This window comes from Mastacembelus armatus, chromosome 6 (genome assembly GCF_900324485.2).
Source record: "Mastacembelus armatus chromosome 6, fMasArm1.2, whole genome shotgun sequence".
NCBI lineage: Eukaryota > Metazoa > Chordata > Actinopteri > Synbranchiformes > Mastacembelidae > Mastacembelus > Mastacembelus armatus.
In genome coordinates, this window is record NC_046638.1 from 12,248,678 (window position 1) to 12,268,141 (window position 19,464).

The 19,464-nt window shown below is 39.7% G+C and overlaps 1 protein-coding gene across 1 annotated transcript in view; it reads right to left on the reverse strand.

Moving 5' to 3' along the window:
* The window catches only part of LOC113132990 (NT-3 growth factor receptor-like), a 168,795-nt gene that overhangs the window by 68,735 nt on the left and 80,596 nt on the right, over window positions 1–19,464 (reverse strand). Inside the window, exons 5-7 of the mRNA XM_026311483.1 lie at window positions 9,161–9,315; window positions 8,011–8,153; window positions 6,692–6,836 (exon numbers count right to left, since the gene is read on the reverse strand). Of these exons, the coding sequence (XP_026167268.1) occupies window positions 6,692–6,836; window positions 8,011–8,153; window positions 9,161–9,315 (443 nt within the window). The remainder of the gene's footprint in view (window positions 1–6,691; window positions 6,837–8,010; window positions 8,154–9,160; window positions 9,316–19,464) is intronic.

Below are 19,464 nucleotides of genomic sequence, written 5' to 3' on the forward strand. Positions count from 1 at the left end.
CATAACATTACACGATTAAGAAACTCCAAAAACCCAGTGTAAACTAGGTACACCTGTTTATTTACTGTATACACGCATAGTGTGCATGCAGTTACAATTTGTATGTGTATGAAAAAGAAACCCACACTTATAAAGTTGCTGTAGGTACAAATCTATTTTCTGAAGCATCTATATGCAAATCAGTCCAGAGAGAAATAAAAATGCTGCTTTTCTGTCTTTACAGCTTTGAAACATAAGCAGGGTTGATTTAATGAGCAATATTACAAAGATATCAACATTGTACACACTGTATTTCTGCTTTACAGGTCAATTTTGTCAATATTGATTGCATTTCTGCGGCATCTTTTTGTTTTTCTCTTGCAGACAATTTTACTCATGTCAGTTAGCTAAATTAATTGCCAGTGTATTATTATCATAACACCAACAAACCACAGAAGTATTCACCACACCTCAATCAATAAACAATGAAACTGTGTCCAGATGCATAAAGGGACACATGGTTGTAAATAATGAATACGTTGTGTTCAGTCATCAATCATATCAGTCCTACCATTAAAACCATCCAAGCTTCAAATAGTTGTCACTATTCACAAAGAAGAATTTAATCAAATATAGTGAGCTTCTGAATACAGCTGAAGGCAGTTAGCACAGTTTTTGGCTCATGTTCCTTGCCTACAAAATTAAGTTCCAATATAGAGCAGAGTTTACTTAGAGACCTGGTGTTTCAAAGTCAGGCTTCTGGGTATAGTATGATGTGTGTATGATGTGTGGGTGAAGCGCTCGCACTGAAACCAGATTGTTGAGTGTGTTACATTATCCTGAATAGGCTTGAGGTGGTGTATGACATCTGTACATACTGAACACATTTCAAAACAGAGTACATTAATAAGTTAAATGCATCTTGCTTCTGCCAGCTTTATTTTGCTTTTATTGCTTTTCATTTATACCCAATGTTTTTATATTACATTTTTTAACATTATTTTCACTTTTTTAACTGGACTTGATCTGGCCTATTGAGTGACTACAGCCATGGATCATTTATTTTTCAACATGTCTGGGAAAGAAAACACAAGACATTTATTGTGCCAAAACTGCCACATATATCTTCAGGAAATCAGTGTGTTACAAACAAATATTTTCACTCTGGAATCTGAAAAAGGACTTCAGGACACACTCCTGTTCAGATCCAGAGGTAAGAAAGCAAAACCTACTATCAACAAAAAAAATGCTATGGTGACCAAAATGCTACTCTGGACCTGGACGATACAGCGTCTTTCCCAAAACTTTCAAAAGTGGGAATTGATCAGAATGAAGCCACCTGGCTAAATTTGGTGCCACACCAAAGCGTCACAGAATTAGAAAGAAAAATGCCGACACCCCAGAAACGATGTGATGTACCATCACCAAACATACAGCTCAGAAACAGGTTTCTACCACTGACTGACCTAAATTTTAATGATCAAAGAAATGTCTGCTCTGACTGAAAAACAAGTACAAGAAAGTAGTAATTTTCTAAAAAGCAGGAGCCATGAAACTATGCAAAGAGACAGACGAAAAGGGTTTTAAAACAGGACTTCTTTAAACTATTGGAGAAACTTGATAAACTGAAAATCCAGTCAAATCCTTTGATAATTTTCAGTCAGGTTTTAGGCTGCATCACAGCACTGAGACTGCACTTATCAAAGTGACAAATGACATTCATCTGAACATCGACGCTGGCAAAGTCTCTGTCTTAGTACTGCTGGATCTGAGTGCTGCTTTTGACACAGTGGACCATGTGATCCTGTTACAAAGGTTAGAGGGCTGGATAGGCAACTCTGGTACTGACCTTAAATGATTTAAGTCCTATCTTGAAGACATGAAGTACTTTGTTGAAATTGGTAACTGTGTCTCATGAAGCGGACCTAAGGCAGGAATATGTTTACATTCACATTCCAGTTTTACCCTTCGGGAATTTATGGCTCTAAAACTTTTAGTGACCTACTAAGGTACAGCCCTCTCCACCAAATATTGCACTGTGAGGACTCCATTTGACAAAAAGCAGACCACCAGCTCTTACTAATAAAACTCCTCTTAACAAACAGACTCCCCTGCTCACACCCAGCCATAAATACCTTACAACTACTCCCATCCAGAAAAGACCTGAAACATATACAAAGACTTATAAGTTGTTCTTGTTATATTTCTGATTACTAAATATGTAACATATGTGATCAGACTTATACAGAGCATCGCAGTCAGACTACGGTGTGATATAGAAGCTGTGCTATTTATCTGTCTCTCATGCTTGTAGTTAATCCATATACCTATGTTAAGTTTTATGGAGTTTGCCATGTGTTTGAACTTTGCTTGGTGGAAAAAGAAATTATTGTTCCCATTATAAAAACATTCTTAAAAACTTAAAGAAACACTTAAAGAAAAGATTAGTCTTTAAATTCACAGGGGCTGATTACCCGCCCAGCGCGGCAAGACACAAAAACAGTACAAACAGACACACCTAGATTTGCAGAGAGAGATTTCCAGGTTTGAAGACTCCTCAAGACCCTCTTGCTCTGAGGAGAAAGACCCTCAGAAAGAGAGAACCTACAGAACCCACAATGAGGTAAAGACGGCTTTTACTGCCCACACGGAGGAGAGACCCAAAGACATCCTCCCCCATGTGTAGCTGTCCTGTAGCAAACAGCTCACCTCCACCTGACTATCTTACATCTACCAAACTCCCTGGCACAACCCTGCAGCGGCCAGACTGAGAGCGAGGAAAGGCGATGAGCGGACCACAGGCCTGCAGCCGAGGACTTCGGGGAACGCCAACGTCTCTCCTGGAAACCGACAGACTGCATTCGGACCAGCCCACAGCGGAATGGACCAAGCCTCAGTAAATCTGAGGTCAAGCAAGTAAACCATGGCTGTGCTGGTTGTCTCACACTAATCTCAGTTGGTCTCCATAGTTACTTAGAGCTTTCTCCAAAACTGCTGTTTAGACCTCAGACTCAAACGCAGAACATAGATTAATTAAGATTAAGATTTCTTTCCCACCACTGCAAACAACCTGCGGTGCTGTTATGGTTTATTCATTAATTCATCAGGAAGTTTCTCTGATCAGTTGTCTCTCTGTTTCCCCCATATGAAATGGCATGTATCTACCATGTAAATAGCTTAATAAATCTTAAAAAGGCATCTGTGACTGCCATCATTGATTGATTTCACACAGTAAATACGTCACTGAATCAGGGAACTCTCGATTGTAGACTAATATCCTGTATTACTCATTAATTGACTGGTTGATCTGCCATCAAAGGATCTGGTGCCCCAAATTATAAAGATGGTTTATGATATTCATAATTCATAAACCAGACATAATAAACTCATTCGTGTTCAATACATATATATATATTCGCTACAGTCAGACCAAATGGCCTTGACATGTGGCGTCACCCAGGGTTCCATCTCTAGGGGTAATCATGGACTCAGACTTGGATTTTAACAGCCACATTAAAACAATTACAGCATCAGCATTTTACCATCTCAAAAACATTTCCAGAATCAAAGGGATCATGCCTAAAACAGACTTGTGGAGACTCATCCATACATTTCTCTCCAGCATGTTAGATTACTGTGTATAGGCCTCCTCATGCCTCAGCACCACAGTACATCTCTGACATGTTGTTGCCATACGAAGCATCTCAGACTCTGAGAACATCAGAGACAGGCCTTTTGCTGGTGTCCAGAGTCAGGACTAACACAGAGAAGCAGCGTTTCAGTTTTATGCACCTAAAATCTGGAATAGTCTTCCTGATGATGTCAGACAAGCTCCAGTTCTTGCAATGTTTAAGTCCAAGTTAAAAACATTTCTTTTTAGCTCTGCATATGACAGCTGAAAGTGTTTTATCTAGTGCATTCTCCTTCAATTTAAATTTATTTTTTTATTGTATTTAAAATATATATTTTAAATCCATATTTTAATTTTTGCCTATGTACTTTTAACTTGTCTTTCATTTCTGTAAAGCACTTTGAATTACTCTGTGTATGAATTGTACTATATAAATACACTTTCCTTACCTTGCCTATGTCCTTTGCTTATGAACACTTGGCAATTTTTTGAACATCCTATATAGTGTATGTATTTGCTTGAATATTATTATAATAATATTATTATATACAGTCCTCATGGACATTGTGTCAGATTGGAGCCTATGGTTTACAATACGTTTTTGTAAAGCTCTATGGGAAACATTGAGTTTATTCTCAGAATTCCAACCCGTTTAAAGGGCAGACAGAGAGGGTAAACCGAGAGCTGGAAGCAGCCTTGTGCTGTGTTTGTGAATACAACTTGGAGTTTTTTTCTTTACTGAATAGAGTATGCACATAAATCTTTAGCTTCCTCTGCTACAGGTTGGTCACCTTTTGAAGCATACCTACGTTACCAGCCTCCTGTGGGTGAAAAGGACTTGGTGTACTTGGTCCATCATCATATTCTCCGTTGTCGGAAGATCTGGAGGTAGAGGCTGCCCTGTTCTGAACCTCTGCCCGCAACAATTGTCTGACAGATGCCGATTTGCCAGCACATTATATTAATCAGGTCAGAAAGTTTGGCTCTTTACAGTCAACATACTATTCAAAACAATATACAAGAAACTGTCTCCCCAATATCTTGGGACTTTTGTTTTTGAGAAGATTATAAGGCCTTCTACTGCCTAAGACTCCATCAAAATCTATCCGGTCTTCCATGTTTTGCATCTCAAAACCATGGCCTCGAGCTCTCTCTGTTCCCCAGGGCAGCCAGTGAGGCTGTCTAACAAAAGCTCAACACCAATTTGTACGTCTGCCTCTCATTGTAATAATCTTTTTGCGTTTCCCTTTAGACAGTTCTCTCATGTTTAGTATCATTTGGTGATAATCTGTGTCATGATAATCTTGCCTGCTGCTGCCCATACACCTACGCACGCCAACACACTTACCTGCAGTTTCCTCTTCAGAGATTCTCCCAGAAATTTTCCCAGCCCTATCACATTTCCTGGATTCTTTTCTTAGTACAGCCTGTGCACCAACCACATTCCTGAGCATAGAGCCTAATAAAATTCTAAAAATTTGACATTTGAAGTGTTCTGCATTCTTGGTCCAGATTTACCTCATCCTTTAAACATGACAAATTTACATCCTCAGCAGAAACATATGCATCACACATTGTTGAATTTGGGGCTTGTTTTGGGATTTGGTGAGAAATATAATAATGACAAGTAATTACAAAATAAATAATGAGAACTGCTTTTTACATAAATACAAGGACAATGTATGATTTCAAGAAATGTCCACCAATGACCAAATTAATCCGCTGCTCTACAGCCTTCTCCTTACCCTCTTCTTTCTCTCTCCCTGTGTGTGTGTGTGTGTGTGTGCGTGTGTGTGTGCGTGTGTGTGTGTACTGTTTGTGTTTGTGTGTCCACATGTGCCATGGAGGAGATCAAACTAATGAGACGCACCTGCTCCTGATTACTCCATCAGAGGGAGCCCTTTATATACCAGAAGAGAACCAGATCGTACTTTCGCATTCGCCGTTACCCAGACTCTCCGTGGGTCGCCGTTACCCAGACTCTCCGTGGTTCTACCTACCTGTTCCCAAGTCAGCAAGAAAGCATCAAGCAGTTATCAATGTTCCTGTATCCCTCTCCAAGTCCTCTGTTTTCCACAGTTCGATACTGCTCCACTCACCTGAGGTTTCCCTGCCTGATCCAGGTTGTCTCCGAGGTCCAGTAGTTGGTACACTGACCTGCCTTCCAGCCACCATCTCCTGGTTTCCCTTGGTCCTCTGTTTCCCATTGTCCGGTAATCCACTTTTCTCACCGGAAGCTTCCTCTCCTGATCCTGGTTCTCCCCAAGCTCTCGTGCTCCGTGAACTCACCTGCAAATCTCCAGTCTACTCCTGAAAGCAACGTTTCCTGAATTCGATCCCCAAGCCAGACTGATGACATAACCCCACTAGCACTATGAACTGCTGCTATCTCTCTGCTGGTGAAGAATACTCTGTTATCTAAGAATCATCCTATCTGTTAATCAAGCTTCTTCTCTCCACCTTTGGGTCCAGCCTAACTTCAATACCACAAATTGTGACTCCTAGGTTGCCAGAAAGGTTTGTACTGCCAAATGTAAGAGCAACGTAAAGTTATTATCAAGTAAATCTTAATGAGTGTTAGGTTTATTGCATTTTGAAAGCTCATGGTTGGCAGGAAATATATCCTTGAGTGGTGCAGCAAGAAAAGATCTGCACTGACCTTGGCATTAACAACCAGAAACAACCATTTGATGGACTAGACAATTGTCACATTCTGTCAAAATTTAAAATAAATATATTAACTTAGAAGGTTTATGTAAAATAACAATTTGTTTCAAAACGGTAGTCAAAAGTGGAAATGTGACTTTTTAGCAATTGGAGCAGAGCTTGAGGACAATTACTCAGCAAACTAAGAGCTATTTAAAAGCAGAATCGAAATGAACTGAAAAGTTATAATTCGCTTATCTGTGTTGACACATATTCCTTTATAATGTACTGTAGATATGATGCTGGTGTGGCCCTTTTAATTACTGTCACAGGACAATTTATGAGGCCTTCTCTCCAGATGACAACATACATGGAAACAGCCCTTTTTGTAGTGTAGGTCATATGGATATAAATACACCAGTCTCTGATACTTACAATGAACAGTTAGCTGGACAGAAGCGTTGGTCATACCCACAATGTTGGTGGCAGTGCAGGTTAACAGGAAGTTGTTGTCATCTCTGCTCACATTGACCAAAGTAATGTTAATGGAATGAATGGTGTTGTTGTCGTACACTTTCGCCTGGAGGGGAAACAGTAGTAATAATAATAATGTAATAACAGCATTGATTGCACATCCAGGCTGGTGTTGCAGGTGTTGCTGGGGAGAGGTAGGTTAATTGAAGCACAAAGAAGTTATACACATATTGCACAACACAACCTGGACAGATAATATATATACAGTGTATATACCTTTAGCTCAGTATTTATTAATCTTATCAAGTCATTTCAGATTTCAAGTTTGTTCCCCCACAAGAGTTTAAGGCTTGTGATTGTGTTCAGGCACCCTTTTACTAGAAAATAACTGCTTACTGAATCTATTATACTATGTGCTCTGTACAGTATAATCAGCCCTGTTTCCTTTACCCACATGCCCATACCCATATTTTTTTGTCTGCAAGACAGTGATTTTATGTTAAATGGGCTTTATTTGTCACAGATATTTTTATGGTTTGCTGCAACAAATGACCTCTGGTCTATTGCTGCACCACCATTGGCTTTGTGTTTTGTTTTTGTTTTTTTGGGGCCTGGAAACCGGGAGTGACACAGTACATTGACCATAAGCATGCTGGCATGTTAGCTAACCTGCTCATTGAGCAAAGTAACACAATTTCAGCATTACACTCCATTCACATTGATGTTGGCCAAATTAAGTGAACATGAAATCCTTACCTTTTTTCAAACTGGGAGTGTTCACATATGGTTATCCCTGCTGTTAGCCTTGTATTTGCATCTTTTAAAATGCTTAACTGTAGTACTTTTTTACAACAGAAGAAGCCAGAGACAAACAATTGGTGTGCAGTCCTTTTAAATTAGTTAAATGGCATGTATAAATGTTAGTACTGGATTTCAACTACATCTCTATTGTGTTGCATAAATGAAATGCGACTTTTGTCAAGATGGGATATCTTATGATGTGTAAGCACAGACAGGTACCCATTAGCTACTAGCTTAAAAGCTAAACAGAGTCTGAAGTTTAAAACTCCAACAGGTGGAAAGGAGAGAACAGGTGAGGGTGGAAATTGGAAAATTTACAGAAATTCAAACTGGAAATGGACTTTTTAGCATTTCTATTATATTATATCATATTTATTACGCATGTAAACTCCATTTCATAAACTACAGCTTCATCACAACACTCAGCTAATTTACAATGGTTTGTTTCTGCTGGAAATCATATCAGTGATTGATCCTACCTCTTGTGCATTGACAGAGTGCAAGCCATTGACAGGCCAGTCCACTTCAGGTAATGGGGATCCTGAACCATTGCAAATTGCAGTGACTCGATCACCCTCAATGACTGTTAGGTTGCTGTGGCTGACACTGATATCCGGCAGGTCTGGATGAGAGAGGGAGAGAGAGAGAGAGAGATAGAACGTGAAATTTCCTCCCTTTGTAGTTACTATTGGGTTTTTAAAAAGTTAACTAAATAACTATATATAGTATATATATGAAAATGTAATCATCTGGTGTACGCAAATGAGTAACAGAAACTGCTTAGTCTGCTCAAATTATAGCGTAGGGTTTAGGTTAGGTAAGGAAGGGGGCCATGTCATTGTTCTTTCATCTTTAAGGCTTTTATTGGCTAGTCATGTAGTGGAGTACTTCGATGCATGCGATGGAGCATTGTCATACAAAATCATGATCTTCTTGAAAGATTGTCTTTTTCCTGTACCACTGCTTGAAAAAAGTCTGTTCTAAAAACTGTCAGTAGATCTGAGAGTTGATTTTGAGTCCATCTTCAACTCATAGAGGTCCAACTAGCTCATCTTTAATAATACCAGCCCATACCAGTACCCCATCTTCACCTTGAGTCGAACTAGAGCTTTGTGCTCGTTACTGATCCAGCCATGGACTCATTCATATGGTCCATCAAGAGTTACTCTTATCTCATCAGTCCATAAAACCTTTGAAAAATCTGTCTTCAGATATTTCTTGGTCCAGTCTTGACGTTTCAATTTGGTGGTTGGGTTTCAGCCTTCTTTGTTGACTATCTGCGACAAAACATTTTTGATGGCTCGGTGATCACGCCCCAATATCTTACTAATTTTAAGGGTGCAGCATCTCTCTGAAAGACTTTTTACAATTTTTCAATTTTCAGAGAGTCAGTTTTTTTGGCCCATTTTGCCTACAAATACACATCACCTGATATGCTTAAATCCAATAAGCATTCAAGTTTATGCAACTTGGAGTTGGAAAATATTGATAAAAATAATGATATAGTCGAAAAACTCACTTTGCCTTATAATTGTGTACACGGTATAAGTCTTCAGTAGGAATCTACAGACTTGGAGCTGAGAGCCATAGAGTCTAAATATGATGTCTATGTTTCTGTGGTAAACTTACCACAACTGCTAATGTTCATATCGTGCAGCAGTATCTTCCTGTAGCCATCAGTACAGTGTAACTGTTGGCTGCTGAGCCCCGCCTCTCCTCTCTGTTGCCATAGCTGCAGCCAGCGGATTTCACAGCCACAGGAAAACAGCACCTCCTCTAAATGACTGCAGAAATAGATAAATAAATATATACAAGATAAGATTCACTTTCAAACTGCTCTCCACAGGAACCAAGCATGTTTGTCACATCAAAACCCTTATTGGAGGTACAACTTAACAAAGCCAACATGCCAGAGTAACAAAGACATTTAAAGCAACTAGTAATAGCTATCCACATTGAGACAGCTGAGTGATCAGTAGGGGTGGTAGCTCTCTGTGGGCCCTGACTGTTTTATCCCAAAATACAGATCACAGAATTGTGCAGCAAATACGATGAAGACAGAAAAGTACAGCACTTTATCACACTCACACTCACGCACACACACACATATTGGAATCTAGAGAAGCTAGCAGCCTGGTGATTATATAATGCTGCACCCAAGGGGGTCATTTTTCTGTGTGAGAACTGTATTTCCATGATTCTGGTGGAATGACTCAACCTGGTAACTTCACAAATAAAAACTCTGTCATTAGTCAGCTAGCAATTCAAATATTTTTGGAACCTTCTGACAAAAAAAAAATCTTTGACAATGATTTACATGTTTCAAAACAGAATTACATACAAAAATTAGAAATAGACAGTAAATTTAAAATGAAATTAAATCAAAATGAGGTAAACATAATTAGCAAAAAACATATGACAGTCATTATTCACATAGCCACAACAAGCTGCATGTTAGGAAATACAGGCGTACCATGACCAGCAGTTCCAGTGCTCAGCATGTGTTACTCACAGCAGTCTGTGTGTCTACACAGTATTAAGTGTAGGTAACACATATTGTGGGAGTGGTTAATTCACAAGTACACAATAACAGACAGTTTACAGCTATTTTTAATCAAGAGAAAGTGGCAGAGCTGAAAGCTGAAAATCCTATTAGAGCAGCCTCTTTCACCAGAAGGTTCTGCCACAGATCCAACATGCTGACTTGGCCAAGTAGTTTCTGTTGGCAGTCTGAGAAATACCAACACTAATGGGACACATGGCAAAAATGTTGTATGTGTTAACCTAGTCATTTTTTTTTAATTGCCAGTGCTTGAATGAGGCCAGTGCTCACTTGTATGGAGTATACTGTCATTTTTTACCAATATGACTACCTGTAGTACAGGTAGTATTTATTGCATACACTGTTGCCAAATCTCACAAGAGAAACAAGCAACCAGGGGCCTGTTTCAGGAAGCGGGTTCAACAAACTTCGAAGCTAACACTGAACTCTGGGTTGACCAACCCTGACATGGGAAACTCTGTTTTTCTGGTTTCAGGAAACCAGATCAGAATTAGTTAAATCAACCCGGACTTAACTTAACCTGAGTAAAGCACGTGCCTGACAACATATGAAAGCCCACATCAGTGGAACACAGATACAATGACGTCCAACCATGGCAATGGAGAAGAAGACGCATTCCGCATATTTACTTCTTCCAGTGGAACTGGGAGTTTCGTATGCAGAACATAAGCATATATTTAAAAAAAAAAAAAAGCAATACCAATGCCGTAGCAAAAAAAAGTGAGCTGGCTTGGCAGAAAACTGCTGACCGTGTCAATGTGTTTTTTTTCTTTCTGTATTGCAAGTATTTTTTTATTAAAACTTTTTTTTAACACTTTTACAAACATTTTTGTAAACCATTAATTTTTTAAACCATTATTTAACATTACATATCATGGAGCAATGCTGAATGTGGTAATGAAAGGAGCCTTGACTATGCCTATGGTCATTTCGTGTCCTCCTGTGGGCTGAACTGAAATTGTGCTGTGCGTCAGGTACAGGATCAGGATAAGGTGTTTAAAGCTGTGACTGACAGGGGTATCCTTTGTCACCAAGGAGGTAACCATCAAACTCTCCTATAAAAAGGAGAGCATGCAGTTTAACATTTTAATATATGTATAGAGATACATGGATAACAGAACATAGAGAGGTCTGTTAGTACTCATTACGGGCAAATCTGTGGCTTAGTGCACACACATGTGAGTAATGCACAGATCCAGACCACTTTGCTTCATTTGTTATCACATGTGATGCACACAGGACAAAAAAATCTGCATTAGCTGTGATGGAATTATCTTTATGAATTATCTTGAATGGTAAAAGCCTCTATTTACCTGTACATTAATACTGTGAAAGGACGTCCTATTGACATAATCGCCTTCATGATATGAGTCCTATCTATGCAGCCGATCACGCCTGGAAACCCTCAAATATACAAATTGATTTGTGCATAAAGTGTCAAAGATACAAGCCGAATGTGCCAGTTATTGCTTGTAGTGACTGCAATTTTGTAGAATTCCTCTTTGATAAGATGTGTGGGTCTGTGATTGGAAAACACAAAACTGTACAGCAGATGTTTGAGCGCAAGAGTCACATTTCTGGCTGCACGACATGCCTTTGAAATGTGTTCTGCATCACAAATGTTATAAAAGAAATGTCCACTTGTAAAAACACGAAGAGTTACTGAAAGAATTTGTTCTGATTTTACAGCGTGTCCTTGTGAAGTCATATGGGATATGTGAGGGCGGAGGATATTATGAAGATAATGAAGTGAACTGGCAGAAAACGGTATCGCTCATAAAGCTATTCTCCAGCAAAAGAAAAGACGTCCAGACGGGGTTTGATTACCCTCTGGAATTCTGCAAAGCAAAAGGGCATGCCATGTCTCCGCCTCTTCTTCAGTCTGAATCCCAATTGTCTCAGAAACAACTCAGGGTTTATAAAACCTGCCAGCGTGCAAGATTGGTTTACAGAGTAAGTTACCACGGTAACTGACTCTTAATCTGAACCCCCTTTGTGAAACCGAAAACCCAGAGTATCCCTCATCTCAGGGTTAGCGAACTCTGGGTTTTCACTAAACCCGCTTTTACCCCAGGTCTATGAAAACAAGTCCAAAATAAGCGACTGCAGCCTTACACAAACCCAAGCCCAAAACAAGCGTCATTCGCCAAAAAAGAGGTTCAGCACAATGACCATAAGAGGGAGTGCTACTTAACTCAACTTTTAATCGAAATACGAAATACATACACAGTAAACCTCTGAAACAAAAATATGCTGAAATCACATATTTATTATTGCTTTTTAACTGATCTGCTCTGCCTCTGATTGGCTAGTGGGAGCGGGCGGGGGACATGTGGGCGGATCCCGCAAGAGGACAAACTACTCTTCTGGGAGCTGGGAAAAAAACAGCAAAATGCAGGTGGCTGCAGAAGCAAAAACTCAGGTGTGGGAGGAGTTCAGCAAGGCCATAGAACAAAACATTCAGTCAGCCTCAAGGAGATTCTGCTCCAGGAGTATGGGTTCCGAGGCCCGCTGCTGTGGGCTGTCCAGTCCCTGTACAACTGGATTGCACTGTCGGTGTTAAATCAGACTTGTTTCCGGTGCTTCCTGGACTTTGCCTGGGCTGCCCTTTGTCACCAATTCTGTTCATTGTCTTTATGGACAGAATTTTAGGCACAGCCAGAGGTCAGAGGGGGTCCAGTTCGGTGGTAACAGAACTAACCCCATTGTTCTCAGTTGGAAAAGTTGGATTGTCCCTGAAGAGTTTAAGTTTTTCAGGGTCTGTGTCATGACTGAGGGAAGGATAGTGCGTGAAATTGATAGATGAATCGTTGCGTCTGAGTCTGTAGTTATGCCGTTGCTGTACCAGTCCGTAGTCTTGAAGAGGGAGCTAAGCCATAAGGCAAAGGTCTTGATTTACTGGTCGATCTACATTTCTATCCTCATCTATGGATCATGGATACAAGCAGCAGAAATGAGCTCCCCTGCAGGGTGGCTGGTTCCTCCCTTAGAGATAAGCTGAAGAGCTCAGTCATTTAGTAGGGGCTCAATGTAGAGCCACTGCTCCTCCATGTCGAGAGGAGCCAGTTGAGCTTGGCTTGGGTATCTGTCTCAGATGCCCCAAGGGTCCCTCCCTGGGGAGGTGTTCTGGGCATTTCCCACCAGGAGGAGACCTCGGGGACGACCCAGGACAAGGGATTATATCTTTGGCTCTCCTTACCAAAATTAGTAACACCCTGTCTCAAAATGATGTTGCAAAACTAATCCATGCATTTGTTTGTTATAGTGACTATAGTGACTATATGCACAAGGTTGAAGTTTTTCTCAAAAGCATTAGATTAATTTTTCTATTATTTTCAGTGATGACAAGGTTTTAGAATATAAATCAGCCAACAAGTTAAATAGGATGTGGATTCTGCTACTCAGCACAGTTTGCTACAACTGCAAAGTTCATAAGCTCCTCTGTATTTACATTCAGTTGGAAGAAAGACAAGCTGACAAGAATATGAATGTTTTTGTCAAATTGAAGTTTTTTTGGGGAAGCTGTAGAGCCTCAGTCTGAATGTTTTTCTCTAGATAGATATAGTAATTTCCTTGGTTTTGAGTAGAAACATTATTTTAGAGACATTATCATGTCACAGTCACCAACATTTACAAATACACTGAACTTATCAGACTTTTCACTTTTACTTATAGCTCTTGTGTTATACTGATTGATTGATTCATGAATACGCCAAAGCATTGCTCTTCAGGTATCTCTGTTCTGTGTCATCACATACATCATCTCTAGACAGCTATTTCTCCATTGGAACCCATGCTGCCACTATTTGTGGATGATGGGAGATTTGTGACACAGCTACATCTGTAAGATTCACAGAGATGTGAAGGACAGGGAGTAGGAGCGATACGGCACCTCTTTTCACTGCAGTGAAACAAATAGTTACACTTCACTTGACTGTGCTGTTGAGAGGGGAGACAAATTGACAAATAACGTCTGGATGGTTTACTGGGGACAGCTGTAGGTGAAGAGCAATTTTATCACCATTTACACATAAAAACAAACATAAAAAAGCTTGTTTAAAATGCATGCAACACATGCTCACACATAGGGCTCATGCATGAAGCCCAAAAACTAAAAAAAAAAATTGTACTGATTTATGATTGATAAAATTATTATTATTATTATTATTATTATTATTATAAATTATTATTATTATTATTATAAAATTACTTAAACTTCTGCTTTAACCTCTAGCCAGTTGATAAAAAGAGATTTAAACTATACCATGCTTAGTCAAGCTCATTTTACTATGTATTTCTTAGTTTTCTTTGGCCTTTGCCCATGTTTGAATTATTTTTCCATTCACATTTGGAAAAGACTTGACGGCTGAGATGCTATGGGCTTACGCAGTGATGCTACAGTAGTACATTACACAGCACTATTAATGGTGTAGTTCTTTGACGACAGTTTAGGATTATGCTGCCATAGATTTTGTGAGTTAGCTGAATGTTTTGCCTTTGTTTACATATTATCCATGGACGTACAAACAACGATAACTACATGACTGAATTTTATACCAAAGAAAATTTTTACACTTGGGGGCTATCACGAAATTTTGTCTTTTTAACAATGTTTTTGATGCACATCAAAGCCAATGATGTCCTTAGAAAGTGTAAGTCTGAATGAATTTAACAATATGTTTTTGTTTTTAAAATTTGACAGTATAAGTATAAGTCATTTATACTGTTTTTGACACATATTAAAACATTATATTATCATCAGATAACCAATATGTATCGAATTTAAATATATGTGATACATGTATTCAACATGAAGGGTTATTATGTCTAGTATATGAATTATGAATATCATAAACCATCTTAATAATTTGGGGCACCAGATCCTTTTTTTTGTTGGATCAACCAGTCAATTAATTAACCATACAAGATATCAGTCTACAATCTGAGGGAGGGTTCTCCTGATTCTGTGACGTATTTATGTGTGAAATAACATTAATGATGCCATGATGCCAGTCAGTTGTCTTTTTAAGATTTATTCAGCTATTTACAATATATACATGCTATTTACATAGAGAAAGAACTGATCTGAGAAATTAGCTAAATTAACGAATAAAACATTATAACAGTCTAACAGTAGGTTGTTTGCAGTGGTGGAAAAAAAATCTTGAAATTAATTTATGTTCCGTGTTTGAGTCTGAGGTCTAAACATGGTTTAGGAGGAAGTTCTTGTCCTCGGGTTTACTGAGGCTCGGTCTGTTCGTCTGTGGGCTGGTCCGACTGCAGGTTGCCTTTGGTAGTAGGAGAGAGTGGAAGTTCCTCGGAGTTTTGGGCTTCGGGCCTTGATCCGTTCGTCGCCTTTTCTCGCTCTCTGTTCGGCCGCTGCAGGATCGTCTCATGGAGTTGGTTGATGTGAGATGGTCAGCTGTAGGACAGCCACATGCAGGGAGAATGTCTTTGTTCCTCCTCTGCTGGGCAGTAAAACAATCTCTACTTCATGGTTCTCCTGTAGCTCTCTTTCTGAGAGTCTTTCTCCTCAGAGCAAGAGGATCTTGAGAGTCTGGACATCTCTTAACTTTCTCTGAATCTGTCTGGAACTCTGTCCATTTCAGTTCTCTTCAGGGTGTTCAGTTCCCCAGAATTCAGTTTCAAGTGTTCATTCTCAAGTCTGCTTCAAGTTCCAATTCTGGTTCCAGTTCGCTTTTCTCCAGGTGTGTCTGTCTGTGTAATGTGTTTTTGTGTCATCCATCTGGTTTGTCCTTCATTGTGCATAACACGATGTGATTGGTCCAGGAAGTGCTCCATATTTGGTTCAGTCTCCTGACTGTGATGGACAGTCTCACTAATCTCTGTGAATCAAGAGATTACCCTATTCATGTTGTAAGTTTTAAGACCGTTTTTCTAATATGGGAACATAATTTCTTTTTCCACTCAGCACATTTTAAACACATGACAAACTTAATAACTAATCAGTCAGTCAGAATAGTTCAGTAAAAACTTAAATGAAAATCAATAAAACTTCATAGTTATATAGAGATTAACTACAAGCGATAATAACATAAACAATAGCACAGCTTCTATATCACACCGTGGTCTGACAATGATGCTCTGTAGGTCTGGTCACACATGTTACATGTTTATCAACCAAAGCACAAATATAACAAGAACAGGATATAAAGACCAGTTCATAAGTCACTGTATAGGCTTCAGGTCATACCTGAAAAGTGAATAGTCTTTAGGTATTTATGGCAGGAGATGAGCAGGGGGAGTCTGTTTGTTTATCTTAGTGGGTCACAGAGAGTTTCATAGTCATAAATTGTCAGAGGATATCACTCCTGCCTCAATCAGGCATGTGACCATAATTCTCCTGCCTTTGGTTTGCTACAAATAATTAATAATATCAGTCTTTAATCAGTTTCAGTTTCAGTGGTGAGTTTATTGTGTAAAAGAAACAATGATGACAGTCAAATATGTATTTGAAAGATTTATTCAACTATCTACAAAGGAGGGAAAATGGAAGATTGAACAGAGAAACTGGATGAATTTCTGAATTAAAACTCCAAGAAATGCTGGTATAGACAGGTGATTTGCAGTGGTGGAAAGGGGGATTTTGAAACCCTTGAAACCCTATATCACCCTATAGCCTGTGGTCTCCCACAGGATTTCTGGAATCCCTCCGGCCCCTGGCTGCGCCTCGAAATTCTGTCCATAAAAATAATGAACAGAATTGGTCACAAAGGGCAGCCCTGCCGGAGTCCGACATACACTGGGAACAGGTCTGACTTACTGCTGGCATTGTGAACCAAGCTCCTACTCTAGTTGTACAGAGACTGGATAGCCCTTAGCAGAGTGCTATCCAGGCATACTCCTGGAACATCTACCACAGAATGTCACAAGGGACACGGTTGAAGGCCTTCTCCAAGTCCACAAAGCACATGTGAACTGGTTGGGCAAACTCCCATGAACCCTCGAGCACCCTGAAGAAGGTATAGAGCTGGTCCAGTGTTCCACGACTGGGACGAAAACCACATTGTTCCTCCTGGATCCAAGGTTCTACCATAGGCCGGATTCTTCTCTCCAGCACCCTGGCATAGAATTTCACAGGGAGGCCAAGGACTGTGATCCCTCTATTGTTTGGACACACCTTGCATTCCCCCTTCTTAAAAAGAGGGACCTCCACCACCTGGTCTGAGTGGCGTGTCAGCCATGACAGCCCAACAACATCCAGAGACTTGAGATACTCAGGGTGGATCTCATTCCTTTCCGGTGCCTTGCCTTCAGCTTGGGTAATGGGCGGATCAGCCTCTGCTTCCATTATGGAAGACGCATCGGCAGGGTTGAGGAAATCCTTGAAGTATTCCTTCCACCATTCAACAATATCGAGGTCAGCAGCTCCCCGCCTTCACTGTAAACAGTGTTGGCAGAGCACTGCTTCCCCCTCCTGAAGCGCCAGACAGTTTGCCAGAATTTCCTTGAGGCCAACCAATAGTCCTACTCCGTGGCCTCATACTTGACATGGTGTTCGCTATGGACAAGCTGTGAAGGACTAGCACACAAGTCCAACAGAACACCACTCCAATTCCTTCCAATCACACCCCTCCAGGTTTCACTGTCGCTGCAGAATGATGGAGTCCCCAGTTGGAAGCACCTTTCAGCGCCCTTCGCAGAGACTCCAAAAAGAGATTATTGCTGCTCGGCCCATAGGCCAAAACAACTGTGATAATCATAATTTCAAATAACATAACAAATGAAAGTCAATATAAATCGCACAGCTACATGAATTGACCATAAGCATGAGTAACAGATAAACAATAACACTGTTTATGTCTAACATCATATTCTGGTAGCTATGCTTTCAGTGCTTTAAGTTTGTTGCAGATTTACTGTGACTTTCCTTCAAATATTTTAGAATGAATGCACTATACGATCTTAAAAGGAAAGGCTACTCTGATGATGTATTCCCTCAGACATGAAACTTAGACCAAGGTCTTACACAGTAAGTGTTAATTGTCACATACAGAAAGATAGCTGGAGGAATTAGTACACAGTTCACTTAAGTTGTCAGTTCATATCTAGAAACACTGGTGAAGAGACAAGGGAATGTGATCAGATCCTTAGTGCTATCACAAACAGCAGGGAGCATTCGACGGTATAAAAATCACATTGGTCCTCAGAATGTATAGTCATACATGTGCAAGAACACACACACAGAGCAGAGATGGAGCACCCAGCAGGCATGGTGTGATGAATGCTAGCTGCCTACTTTGTGCGTGTGTTGGTATGTTTGCTAAGGGGAAGGGACAAAAGTAATGAACATTTGTTGATCTGATGGCACACACACACACACACACACACACACACACATAGCCACAGTCCTCTTTTTGCACCCAACCACAAGATCAATAAGTTCATTATTGTAGCCAAAGTCACAGGTTTGATAAATAGAACAAACTAGATTTGCCTGCAGAAAAAAGCCTAAGGACTAAAACAGCCTGAATTACACTGAATATAAAAGATGACTGAGGTGGAGCCAAACAACAAAATATGGTTATTCAAAACATTCAAAATCTTTACTTTCCCACTAAAATCCAGAAAATTGATTTCCAAGAAAATATGTGTTATATTAAGATGAAGCTGTTAAGCACACCATCTAGTAACTTTCTCTCTCTCTCTATCTCTCTCACACACACACATTTTTCACACTTCAGAACAACCTGCAACAAATTCTTCTCAGGATCACAGCGATCGTGTTTGATTGTTCTCAGACTATTGGCTTGTCTTCACTAGCTCTCATTAGCATGTCTGGTGTGGCACTACTTGATTTTAGAATTTCATGGCAGCCAAAGAACAGTAGGATTATAAAATGACAAAAGGAAATCGCATTTCAATTATGAAGGCATCATTATTATCTGAGAAGGATCAGTTATGATTAAGCTGTATCCTGACATCTACACTCTGATAACAAATCTCTTATGCATCTTTACCAGTTATAAAAAATTAATCATCTGGCTTAATCTGTTTTATTTGTATAGCAGCAAATCGCAATGAAAATCATCTCATGGCACTTTACATATATATTACATACATATATATTTAGAATTTAATGGAGATTCTGGAAGCGGGTGAACATCGTCACTACATGGCTTTGCTTATGCACATGCCTGTATACTAAATGTGAATGTGAATGAGCTGCATGTCATGTTTTTGTTTCTTCTTTTTTTTTTTACATTTGACCTAAATTTCATGGTTCTGCAGAGCTTGTTGCTCAACATGTCTGCACTGTGGCCAGATTTAGGCTGCAAACAAAGTCAAACTGTTAAAGCAGAACAGCTATAATTGATGCAGCACAGGCTCAAATATAACTCTAACCCAC